Raw genomic sequence first — 13,147 nt, forward strand, 5'->3', positions numbered from 1 at the left:
TCGAGTGGGACATATGCTAACCAACTATTTGTTGTGTATCTGAAATGTAAATTTATCTAAATATTGCATGGAATGGGATATACTTATGCTACCAAGTTATTCATTGTTTACCTGAAATGCAAATTCAACTGAGCAGCCTGTATTTTGTCTGGCACTCCTAACCTAGGGCCACCAATGATCCTGGTTAGCTGGGACTGAGGGCTCTCCCAGGATGTGGGATTTTTAGTGCTAAAAATCTGGGAAAATCCCAGACAATCCAGGATGGTTGATCTCCCTAGGTTTACCTCATGCCTTTTGTATCTTTTGACTTGCTGTGAAGGGCCCCAGCCTTGGTGGGGGCGAATGAGGCTAACAACAGAGCCGTGGGGCAGGGAAGAGTTCTGGGTTCTTCCGGCTAACGTCGTCCATGCTGTTCCTTGTAGATATGGATGCAGAGAGAGAAGCTCTGCAGAGCACTGCCTACCCCGAGGTGCAGACCTTCTGCCAGAAGCATGGCCTGATGTTCGAGGTAATCATCTGCCTGCTCCTCACCGCCTCAGTTTCTTCCACCCTGAAATTAGGGGACGAGGGTGTGCCACCTGGGCGGTCACACAGGGCCCTTTGCTCAGAGGGCTCTGCGCTCGGTTTAACGCTTTGCTGTTGAGTCTTGAAATTAACAACGATTTTTGAACAAGGGTCCCACATTTTCTTTTTGCATTGGGCCCTGCAAATTCTGTAGCTGGTCCTGGTGATGGGCCATGGAGATAAAAGTCCTCTGAAAGGGCAGGTGGAGGGATGGTGGTCACAAGCATTTCAGTTAGCACAGGTGGCGTGGCCCAGTGCGGGAGTGGATGCCTTGGGCCCGTGCCCCTTGGGCATGCCACTTCACCGCCTTTTATTGCTGTTTCCTCCTGCCCTCCCGTCCCTCCCTGCATTGGGGCAGCTTCAGGGCAAATCTAAGAGGGCTGTGGGATATTTGGGGTGTGTGTGCAAGTGGGACGTGCCTTTTTCTGCAGCACCAATGGTGTACCTGCAGGGCACAGTCACCACAGGCCCCAAACGGGGTCTCCTGTGACTCTCACGCTGATCTGGAGGGGGGATGTTGCTGCTGCACGTTTCCATGCAGAAACCAACAAGCATCTTAGGAGTCTCGGCTTCAGTCAAGGCTGCCTCCTTGCCATTTATGACAGCGACTCGTCACACGGAAGCTCCTTGATGATAAGTCGCACCATCATTTATCTATTACTAAGAAAGAAGCAGAGCTGGGAATGCGACTCTGCTCACTATTGATCATGAGACACAGCCTAGTGGCACTGGAGCTAAAAAGAAAAACATGTGCTGAGTACCATGGTCTGTTTACCCCATGCTGCAGTTCATTGGGAATTTATGTGTCTTTCGCTGTGGGCAAAGGAACCTAGGGAGGCAGGGACTGTTCTGAGCCCCCTTCTGCCCGCCTCCTCGTCTCAGTCTTCCGTGCGGGGCCAGCTCCGCTACTGGGGTGGAACTGTTCTGCCCGCCCCCTCCTCAGGCAAGCAGGCGAAAACGGACCACGGGCATGTGGTGGCCGAGCAGACTTTGCCACATCCAATTTTGGCCAAACTTTAAACACCCTCCTTTGCAAACAATTGTGGACATGTCCTTGCTTAAAAAGGAATAGTTTGAAAATGCCCAAGTTCTTTTAAAAAATTTTTAAATGTTGTTTTTAAGTAAACTTCTGATTTCAGAATTTAGATTTAAAAGAAAGTTGTGTGAGGCACAGGCTCCCCTGTGCCCTGCGCCCAGCTTTTCCCCGGTTGTGAACGTCTTACATTCTCAGGGCGCATCTGTCACAACTAAGAAACTGACATCGGTACACTGTTATTAATGACCTCCTGACATTATTCGAATGTCCCAGTGCTTCCACGTGTGTCCTCTCTCTGCTCGAGGACCCCGTCCTCACGGGGAACCCCACTGCGTTCAGCCGTCACGTCTCCCCAGTCTCCTCTGGTCTGGGACGGCTCCTCTGTCTTTCCTGCTGCTCGTGACCTTGGCGGTCTTGGGGAGGCCTGGCCGGGCGTCCTGCAGGATGCCCCCGACCTGGGTCTCTCTGATGGTCTTGTCATGATTAGAACGGGCTTATAGGTTTCATTCAAGTTCTTTTATTTATTTATTTATTTTTTGCTGAGGAAGACTGGCCCTGGGCTAACATCCATGCCCATCTTCCTCCACTTTATGTGGGATGCCGCCACAGCATGGCTTGACAAGCGGTGCATCAGTGCGCGCCCGGGATCCGAACCGGCGAACCCAAACCAGGGGACCCCGGGCCGCCGCAGCGGAGCACCCACTTAGCCGCCTGCGCCACCAGGCCGGCCCCTGATTCAAGTTCTTTTAATCCAGAAATCCCCCTGGGGAGAGGCTGTCAAACGTTATTGAAAAGAAGTTAACGCCTTTCCCAAAGGGAGTTGAACAAATCACGCCTCCTGCCAGCTGCCTGACAAACCGACGCTTGTAATCTCCAGGTCGTTGATCTGAGGTGGGGTGTTCGCAACACAGAAGCCACTGAGCACATGACCATGGAACTCTGCTTGGAGGAGCTCGACCGGTGTCGGCAAACATCCGTAGGGCCGGCTTTTGTTGTGAGTCTCTCCGGAGGGGGGTTAGCTCTTACTTCTTGTTCCAGCACCAGGGTATGGCCCCTGTTCCCTAGCCAAACCCACCAGTGGAGGGAGCTGGGTGGCATTTCTGCTGTTGTACCCAATCTCCATAATCTGCCTGTGGCAGACATTGCTAATCCACCACAGCACTCATTTTCTGCAGAGCTAGCTGGGACTCAGACATTAGCAGTCGAGTGCAAGTAGCAGGTGAGTTGGAGAGCGAGTGTTGAAGGCCAAAGAGATCTTAGAATTCGCTCTGGGCCTTCTCCCGGCTCTCCCACCCATCCACTTTATGTCGTGGAACTTTGGGGTCCTGGAAAACCATAGACCAGGTGGAACCCACAGGGTGATGGGAATTTCTTTTCCCAGGTGCCTCACGGTTTTGGGAGCAGGCTCTGTGGCTCCCTCTGGAGCCTGCCTCAGGAGCAAACTTCCTCCAACCCTAGGCAAGGCCAATTCTTCCACATTACAGTGTCTCTCTCCTTCCCTTGCAGACGCACTCCTTCTGTCACCAAAACAACCCCCAGCTCACATTGAATGGATTGGGCTGTGAGCAAATGACATTCCAGAGTCTCGATTTATTACACCACCAAGTTCCAGATACATCCAAAAACGATGACATTTTGGCTCATCGATCCCAGAGCAGGGTTTAGCAAACTACAGCCCGTGGGCGAATCCGGCCCACTGCCTGTTTTTGTAAATAAAGCTTTATTGGCACTCAGCCACGCCCAGTCATTTACGTATTGCCCAGGGCTGCAGCAGAGCTGAGCAGTTGCAACAGAGACTGTCTGGCCTGCAAAGCTGAGAATATTGGCTCTCTGGCCCTTAACAGAAAAAGTTTGCCAACCCCTGTCCTAGAATGTAAAGAGGGAAAAAGTCAAGAAAGTGTCTTTGCCCAACACACCTTAATCACAAAGGAGCTTTGAATGGCTCCAAATAAAAAGAAAAACTCTCCGAACCTTTCCTGGAAATAAAGGAGAATGCAGAAGAGGATGGTCCCCATTATAAAAGCTGTTTTCCGGGGAAATAAAAAGAAATAGGCTGTTTGGCCTTAGAATTGCACTGCCCAATGCAATAGCCACCAACCCATGTGACGATTTAAATTTCAATTAATTAAAATCAAGTGGAGTTCAAATTCCAATTCCTCAGAGCCAGCCCTAATGACCTAGTGGTTAAAGTTAGGTGCTGTTATGGCTTTGGCAGCCCAGGTTCGTTTCCCAGTCTCGGAACCACACCACCCATCTGTCAGTAGCCACGTTGTGGCAGCAGCTCACTTAGAACTAGAAGGACTTACAACCAGAATACACAACCATGCACTGGGGCTTTGGGGAGGAAAAAAAAAATCCAATTCCTTAGTTGCACCAGCCACATTGCTACGGCCCAGTAGCCGTGTGTGGCAAGTGGCCACCGTAGTGGACAGCAAGAGTGTTACTTCTAGTGACTTCTACAGCACTTCCAGTGTGGCCTTAGAGCTTAGGCCTCCCTAAAAGAAGCCAGAACCTGGCAGAGTGTGTGAGAAGCTTTCTTTATTGTGTATTAAGTTTTATACATGCAGTTGCGTTGCATTTTCATTCTTTAGCTCCATGCTTTCCTGTGTATGTTGGCACCACTTTCCTTCTTTTTTGAGTTGTATTGAGATATAGCTGACATGCAGCACTACGTGTGTTTCAGGTGCACAGCATGATGACTTGACACATATGTTGTGAAATGATTATCACAATATGTTTAGTTAACATCCATCATTTCATATAAATACGAAAAAGAAAAAGAAGGAGAATGCATTTTTCCTTGTGATGAGAACATTTAGGATCTACTCTCTCAGCAACTTTCAAATATACCGCACAGCAGTATTCACGTGGTCCCCACGCTGTGCCTTACATCCCAGGATTTACTTATCTTATACCTGGAAGTTTGTACCTTTTGAAACACTCTGTGCTAATTATCATTGCTTTGAAATACATCCTAATGTTTGGAAAGCTCTATGCTCCTGCTTGCGTATCTCCTTCACAATGTTTTTTCTCCCTTCTAATTTAGTTTTCCAAATGAGCCTGATGATTGATCATTTTGTTGAGTTTCAAAGAAAAAATATTTTAAAGAAAAAGGGGAGATGGAACGAAAAAGAACTCCAGGATGAATTCGATTTTGCAACCCAAATTGCAGGCAGCGAAAAGCACAGGCAGCTTCCGGGTGGTGGGGGTCAGAGCACGCTCTCCCAGCCTCCCCAGGCCCCCCGGCCCGGGGGCCTGCGCCTCCTTCCAGAAGGGCTCCTTGGACACCTGCTCCCTCCTCCCACACGCTGCTGTCTTCCTGAACTGGGCATCTCCCCCTGTCGCCCGAGAGTCACGGCATCATTCTCCTTGAGTGGCTCTGGTTGGGGGGCTTTCCACGGAGCTGCGCTGGGGCCCTTGGAGACGCGTCTCTCCAGTAAATAAGTCGTTAGGCAGTGTGGCAGGGACGGTCCCCACGGCACTTCCTTTTAGAGGCTCTCAGTCTCTCGGGCCACCAGCAGCAGCAGCTCCAGCGTCTCCAGAGCTGCTCCTGGTGCCTCCTTATCTCCTTCTTTCCAGCTCTTCCTGGCCCCTTGCACTGGCCCCATAGACAGGAGGGTTTGTACCACCGGTCTCCTTCCTAAGATCTCTGGTCTGTGGTTAGCTGGGTATGCCTTTTCCATGCTCTCTCGCTCCTCCGAGGCTGTTCCTGTGGGGAAGGCCCCCGGAGAGTGATGTCCTCTTCAACATCCTGTCATTACAGATTCCATTTATCCAAGTTTCCTGGAGGCCTGCCCTGGAATATTCTGGGAAAACCCAACGAAAAGGAGAAGGGTGATTGCTTCCATTTTATAATGAGGAAACTCAAGACTTTGGGCCCAATATCCTGGGCCTAATTCTCTTGAGTCCCAGTTTGGACCTTCTCCGAGCATATTGGGGCAGAAAGAGGGCCTCCTAGTGTTCTCGGTATTAAGACCAAAATTTAGGGCCTCACTATGCCCTACAAAATCTTGCCTATGGGGACGGCTTTATCTCCCTCCACTGCCCTCTCTTTGTTGGTGCTTCAGCCCACACTGGCTTTCCTGCACTGGCCGTTTGCCACACTTCCTGCCACAGGGCCTTTGCATATGCTGTCCCCTCTGCCTGCACATGCCTGTAGTTCCTGCCACAGGGCCTTTGCACATGCTATTTCCTCTGCTTGCTAGGCACTCTGCCTGGTGCACTCCTTCTCATGTCTTATTCTGTAGCTCGATCCTCACTTCCTCAGGGGAATTTCCCTGACTCCACAGCTCACCTGTGACCCACTTTACCCTTTCTTTCTAGCACTATGGCAGCTGCACTTTGACATTGGTGCAAATTCTCAGATTGCTGCCTGCCTTTCCTATTAAGACTCCAAGGTCCAGGAAGGTAGGAACTGAGACTGTTCTGGTTACTCTCTCAGCAGGGCTGTGCTCCCTCCTAAATTTCTCAGGAAGAATCTTTCCTTGTCTCTTCCAGCTTCTGGGGGCCCCAGGCATTCCTTGGCTTGTGGCTGCATCACTCCAGTCTCTGCCTCTGTTGTCATATCATCTTCTTCTCTTCTGCTTGTGTGAAATCTCTCTCTGCCTGTCTCTTGAGATTGCACTTAGGGCCCCCCATATAATCCAGGATAATCTCCCAGCTCAAGATCCTTAATCCCGTCTGCAAAGACCCTTGTATTAGTCAGGGTTCTTCAGAGAAGCAGAACGAGTGTACATATATATATACGGAGAGAGGAGATCCATTACAGGAAGTTGGCTCACCCTGTTATGGAGGCCGAGAAGTCCCACCATCTGCCGTCTGTAGACTGGAGAACCGGGAAAGCTGGTGGTGTAGTTCAGTCTGAGTTCTGAGGCCTGAGAATTGGAGGCCGGCGGGTGGAGGGGGGTGCGTTGCTGATGGTGTAAGTCTCGATCTGAGTCTGAACGCCTGAGAACCAGGATGGCTGATGTCCGAGGGCAGGAGAGGATGGATGTCTCAGCATAAGCAGAGAGGGAATTGACGCTTCCTCCTCCTTTTGGTTCTGTTCGGGGCCTTTGGTGGATGTGAGGATGCCCACCTGCACTGGGGGGGGGGCCATTCGCTTCGCACAGTTCACCAATTCAAGTGCTGACCTCTTCCAGAAACACCCTCACTGACCCCCAGAAATCATGTTGGCTAACTATCTGGGCATCCCTTAGCCCGGTCAATCTGACACATAAAATTAACCATCACGACCCTTTTCCATATAAGGTACATTCACAGGGTCCAGGATTGGGACCTGATATCTTTGGGGAGCATTATTCACCTCCCACAGGGGGGTTCTCAAGCAAAAGAGTCTGTGATGCTTGCTGCTCAATGGGATTCAGAGCTGACCTGCCTGGTGTCCTGTGTTCTCAGGTGCCCCCACAGGCAGGTGCTCTAAGGCTCTGCCTGTACTTGTTAATGTCACTGTTGCCGTGGCAGTGCCACCAGACTCATTTTTAGGGGCTCAGCATGCCTCACCGAGGGTCACAGGGCTAAGTGCCCAAGCTGACATTTGAACCTGCGCTCATCTCCACCCCTCTCTCTGCCAGGCCCTCGTAGGTGACCAGTACGGCCCCTGTCTGGTCCCCACGCTGATCGAGGAGAAGGAGTGGGAGGCACTGAAGGCTCAGCTGACCGCCAGGCCACGTGACCTGGAGCTGGTGGCCCGACGCTTCTGGAGGGACGAGAACTCCATGCCTCCGACCTACCTGCTGCAGGGCCCAGGCTCCGGGGAGGCCCGTGGGCTGGAGGAGGCCACGCTGATCTCGGTGCTGCGCTCGGGAGCCCAGGAGGCCCGGAGGCTGGGCCTCATCACTCTGGAGCAGTGGCATCGCTACCACCGGTCAGGTGAGGCTGCCAGCTGTCCCCTCGGTGCCCCCGCCTGCCCCCCTGTTCAAAATACACGTCACGTTTTGTCCAAGTGCCACAATCTGCATTTCTGTAAATGCCAAGCCCATCTGGCTCCCAGACCCCAGTTCCAAAGGTTATGTAACTGACCCAAGAGAGTTCAGCCACATCCCAGTTAATTCTCCTTCTCCTAGGACCCTCCTCTCCTCCCCCGGCTCCTTCCTCCCTTCTCGCAGGGAGGCTCCCGGCTCTGGGGGAAGTGCTCTAGGATGTCCACCTTCCCAGGTCGCCTGGGACGCTTAGGGCTAAATCCAGACAGTCCCAGGAACACTGGAGCAGTGGGTCACTGTGTGTTAGCCAAAGATCCAGCCCCTGCCGAGGGGTCCGAGCCGTCTGGCCTCACCGCGCCTGCCTCAGAGGTGGAAACTGAGGCACAGGAAGGCGTCTCCTTTGCCCAAGGGGCAGATCAGGGGTTGGACCCTGTGACTGTCTGAGTCTGTCACCCAGCTCTCAGCCAGACCCTTCCCTCTCACCTCTGCTGCGGCCTCTGCCCTTCCAGCCTCCACACCCGCCGCCGGGAAGAGTTTTCTAAAGATGCCGCGGGCCCGGTCGTTCCCACTGCCGCTGCTGCAGGACTCAGGTTCCTCTTGTTGTGTGTGGGCTATAACCCTCTGGGTTATGGGGCTTGTCTGCCAGTTTGTACCACCAGAGTGTTAAATAGACGAAGTCACATCACCAGAACTATGGATACATGAATTTACGGTACTAAAAATATTAAATATATGGATTCATATGATCAACATATTAAATAAGTGGATTTATATTATGACCATATGAAATATATTGATTTATTTAAAGATATTGAACGTAGTAATTTATATTAATAGTATTTTAATTTTATTAAAACATATTGATTATTATGTATTACCTATTTTATGTATTATATATTAATATATTATACAGCCATACCTCGTTTTATTTCGTGTCGCTTTGTTGTGCGTCACAGACATCGTGTTTTTACAAGACCCTCCACCAGCACAAAGATTACAACTCGCTGAAGGCGAGTTGTAACATCTTGCACACCGGAATTCAATGTTACCACTGAGAAGTGGACATTGTCACAATGCAGAGGGAGCAGCACTTCACAGGCACACGTGTGTGTATGTGTGTGTGTGCTGCACACACGTGTGTATTTCACTCTATGCAGTTTTGTCACCTGTGTAGTGTCCAGGAGCCACCACCACCGTGCAGGACTGGTCCCTCACCGTGTTACCCTCTCGAGCTGCCTCTCTAGAGCCACCTTCCCCCCGACAGCCCCAGCCCCTGGCAACCACGGATCCGTCTCCATCCCTGTAACTGTGTCATTTCGACAATGTTATAGAAGATGGAGTCACACGGTGTGTCACCGTCTGAGATTGGCTTTGTGCCTTCAGCACAATGCTCAGCTTTTCACAAGCGTTATTTCATAGAAGATCCTGACAACAGCTCCGTCAAGGTTGGGCTGGTCCACCCATTTACAGGGGAGGAAACAGACCCAGAGAGGTGCAGTGATTGCCCAAGATCACCCAGCCTGCAGACAGCAGAGCAGATGGTCTTGGATGGGTTCCTGCCAAAATGTGTCCAAGAAGGATCCTATTTTAGGACTGCTAGTTGCCTGCATCTCTGACCTCCATTCACGGAGTGGGGGTGTGGGGTCACTCCAAGGAAGACTTTTGAGTGGCTCTTCTCTTTGGTTCTGAGACTGAGTCCTGTCTCCAAGGGCCTGACTTGCTTAGCTGCAGAGAACTGGGAGCTTCTGCTGAGCCCAGGCAGCTTCAAAAACAACTCCTCAGGTCTGATTGCTATTTCAAAATAAAAGCCTCCAAGGAGAAGTCAGTTTGGGCCCTTGATTCTGGAAAATATGGGTCCTCAGGGCAGCTGCTGCATGCTCTGGGACAGGGGTCAGCAAACTACGGCCCACAGGCCAAATCTGGCCCACTGCTTGTTTTTGTAAATAAAGTTTTATTGGAACACACTCAAGTGCATTAGTTTGCATATTGTCTGTGGTTATGCCAGGTGACTCTGGTGCATGTTAAGCTCGAGAACCAACTCACTCACCCCCTGAATGTGTCTCCCAAGCATCCCCCCTCTGGTCAGCTGATGACACAATGATGACCACACTCTCTTCCCATCTCCTCCACTTTTGCAGTCATCGAGTGGGAGATAGAACGGGGCCTGCTGAGCTCCGTGGATGGGGGCCAGGGGGCCACTGTCTTCCTGAGAGAGATCCAAGACCTCAACAAACACATCCTGGAAGACTGTACCCTCAAGATGGTGGACCGGCGCGCAGATGGCTGCCTGGACACAGACGCCCAGCACCTCCTCAGCAGCCTCAAGGGGCGCATTGCCGACACACAGCCTGAAGTCCTCAAGGCCCACCACCTGCCCTGGAGCCGCGACCTGGTGAACCCCAAAAACAAGGCTCATGCCCGGTACCTGAAGGAGCTGGGCGAACAGTTTGTGGCCAGGGCTAACCACCAGGTCCTCGAACGCCTCCAGGAGCTGGAGGCGGGCAGGCAGGAGTTGGCGTGGCTCTACCAGGAGATCCGCCACCACCTGGGGCTGAGCACCGAGGCCACCCGGACCTTCTGTGGGCGCCAGGAGCTCCTGAGCCGGCTAGGACAGCGGCTGCGGCAGAGCGACGGCCACCCCCACACGGCCCTGGTGCTTTTTGGAGCCCCAGGCATCGGAAAGACGGCTCTGATGTGCCAGCTGGCCCAGCAAATGCCGGGGCTGCTTGGCCGCAAGACAGTGACTGTCCTGCGGCTGCTGGGGACATCGCAGGTGAGCTCTGATGCCCACGGCCTGCTCCAGAGCATCTGCCTCCAGGTGTGCCTGGCCTATGGGCTGCCCCTGCCCCCTGCCCAAGTCCTGGAGGCCCACTCCAGGGTGGTCCAGTTCTTCCACACCCTCCTCCACACCATCTCCAGCCGAAACTTCGAGTCCCTCGTGATCCTGCTGGATTCTGTGGATGACGTGCACTCTGTCCACCGTGCTCGGAGGGTGCCCTGGCTGCCTCCTAACTGCCCCCCCAGGGTCCACCTCGTCTTCTCCGCCTGCTCAGGGCAGCAGGGGGTTTTACACACCATGCGGCAGATGCTGCCAGATCCAGAGGCCTACTGGGAGGTGAAAGCCCTCTCTGGAAACCACGGGCAGGAGATGGTCCGGCTCCTGCTGGCAGCCTCCAGGAGGACCCTGAGCCCGGCACAGAGGGACCTGCTCTGGGCCAGCCTCCCGGAGTGTGGGCACCCGGGGCGGCTGAGGCTGGCCTTCGAGGAGGCCAGGAAGTGGGCGTCGTTCACCGTGCCCACGCCTCTGGCCTCCACGGCTAAGGAAGCAGTGCAGCAGCTGTGTGCCCGCCTGGAGCAGACGCACGGGCAGCTCCTGGTGGCCCATGTGCTGGGCTACATCGTGTCTTCCCGGTGAGTCTCTGCGTTTTCACTCTTTTTTATTTATTTTTTTATTATTATTTTTTTGGTGTGAGGAGATCAGCTCTGTGCTAACATCTGCCAATACTTCTCTTTTTTTTGCTGAGGAAGATTGGCCCTGGGCTAACATCCGTGCCCATCTTCCTCCACTTTATATGGGACTCTGCCACAGCATGGCTTGCCAAGCAGTGCGTCGGTGCACGTCCGGGATCCGAACCAGCGAACCCGGGGCTGCCACAGCGGAGCGCGAGCGCTTAACCGCTTGCGCCACCCGGCCGGCCCCTTCACTCTTTCTTAAACTGAGATAGAACACATGCATTTGTCTCCTGGGGCTGCCGTAACAAGTCACAGACTGGGGGGCTTAAACAACAGGAGTTTATCCTCCCGCGGTTCTGGAAGCCAGAAGTCTGAGATCAAGGCGTCAGCAGGGCCGGGGTCCATCTGAAGGCACGAGGGGAGGATCTGTTCTAGGCCTTTCCCTTAGTTTCTGGTGTTGCCAACAACCTTTGGTGTTCTGTGGCTTGTGGACGCATCCCTCCAATGTCTGCTTCCAGCGTCTGGTGGCTGCTCCCTGTGAGTCTCTCTGTCGGACTTTCCTTTGGTTGTGAGGACCCTGCTTATTGGATTAGGCCCACCCTGATCCAGTATGGCCTCGTCTTAACTGGATTAATTCCCCAAAGTCTGCTTTCAAATAAGATCACAGTCACAGCTTCCAGGTGGGCGTGAATTTGGGGGGACACTATTCAACTTCGTACGAGTCATGTAACATAAGATGCATCATTTTAAAGTGGACAGTTCAGTGACGTTTAGTACACTCACAGTGTTGTGCAACCACTACTCCAGAACATTCTATCACCCCAACAGGAAACTCTGTCCCCATGAGCAGTCACTCCCCATCCCCCTCCCCCAGACCCTGGCACCTACTAATCTGCTTTCCGTCTCTATGGATTTGCCTATGGTATTCCTTTTATAAAATTTTTACTTTGAAATAATTTGAAATTTATAGACTAGTGGAAGAACTCCCATAGTGCAAAATATGCCAGGAATTCCCAGACACCAGGGGTCCTCAGCCTTGGCACTACTGACGTTTGAGACAGAATTATTCTTTGCTGTGGGGGCCACCCTGTGCACGTAGGATGCTGAGCGCATCCACCCACTACATTTTAATAGGACCCCCAGCTGTGACAACCAGAGATGTCTAGGACATTGCCAAGTGTCCCCTGAAGGCAGAATAGGCCTTAGTTGAGAACCGCTGCCTTACGCCCCTCTCCAGAATCACCGATTTGCCACATAGCTCTGTCTCTCCCTTTTTCCGTCCCTTTTCTATCTTTTCCTTCCTCCCTCCCCTCTTCCTCCCTTCCTTCCTTCTTGCCTTCCTTCTATTTTTCTTCCTATCTATCTATCTATCTATCTATCTATCTATCTATCTATGACTCTATGAATCTATCTCTGAATCTATCTATAAATCTATCTATCCATCCCTCTTTCTTTCTATTCTTCTATCTTTCTATTTTTTTCTGTCTCTCTCTCTGTCTGTGTACACACACACACACACACACACACACACACAAACACACATACAGACACCATTTTTCCCTGAACCATTTGAGAATTCATTACAGGCATCATTCCCCTTTACCCTTAAAGTCCTCACATATTTCCTAAGAGCAGTCAGAACCCCACATCTCCACAGGACAATCATAACACCTGGGAAATGTAACACAGATGCAATAATATTATTTAATGCACAGTTTATAGTCAAAATTTGCCAATTATCTCAAAAATGTCCTTCATAGCTGTGTCTCTTCCCCACCCCTGACTTTGCCCCCAATCCAGGATCGCATGTTGCATTTAATTGTCAAATATCTTTGGTCTCCTTTAATCTGGAACATTCCGCCATCTGTCTATGTCCTCTTGAAGAGTACAGGCCGGTTATTTTGTACATCAGCACTCCTCAACCCTCAATGGGTAGACGTATCTTGGGTCTTGTTTAGAATAAAGACTGAGTCAGCAGGTCTGGGGTAGGGCCTGGGAACCTGTGTTTCTCCCAAGCTCCCTGGTGATACTGATGCTGATGCTGCTGGTTCAGGGACCACACCTCAGGGGAGGTGGGAGACTGTGGTGTCTCTCCCTCTGGGCTGGTCTGGTGTTTCCTCATGATTACACCCAGTTTAAATTTGAGTGATGCTCGGCCCTTCTTGGGCATGGA

General features: G+C 51.9%; 1 protein-coding gene across 1 annotated transcript in view; it reads left to right on the forward strand.

Moving 5' to 3' along the window:
* The first annotated feature begins 428 nt into the window (after positions 1–428).
* NWD1 (NACHT and WD repeat domain containing 1) overlaps positions 429–13,147 on the forward strand; it is a 61,740-nt gene continuing 49,021 nt past the window's right edge. Inside the window, 5 exon segments of the mRNA XM_058563639.1 lie at positions 429–471; positions 474–508; positions 2,478–2,594; positions 7,174–7,471; positions 9,660–10,932. Of these exon segments, the coding sequence (XP_058419622.1) occupies positions 429–471; positions 474–508; positions 2,478–2,594; positions 7,174–7,471; positions 9,660–10,932 (1,766 nt within the window).

The sequence above is a fragment of the Diceros bicornis genome, chromosome 20 (genome assembly GCF_020826845.1).
Source record: "Diceros bicornis minor isolate mBicDic1 chromosome 20, mDicBic1.mat.cur, whole genome shotgun sequence".
NCBI classification, from domain to species: domain Eukaryota; kingdom Metazoa; phylum Chordata; class Mammalia; order Perissodactyla; family Rhinocerotidae; genus Diceros; species Diceros bicornis.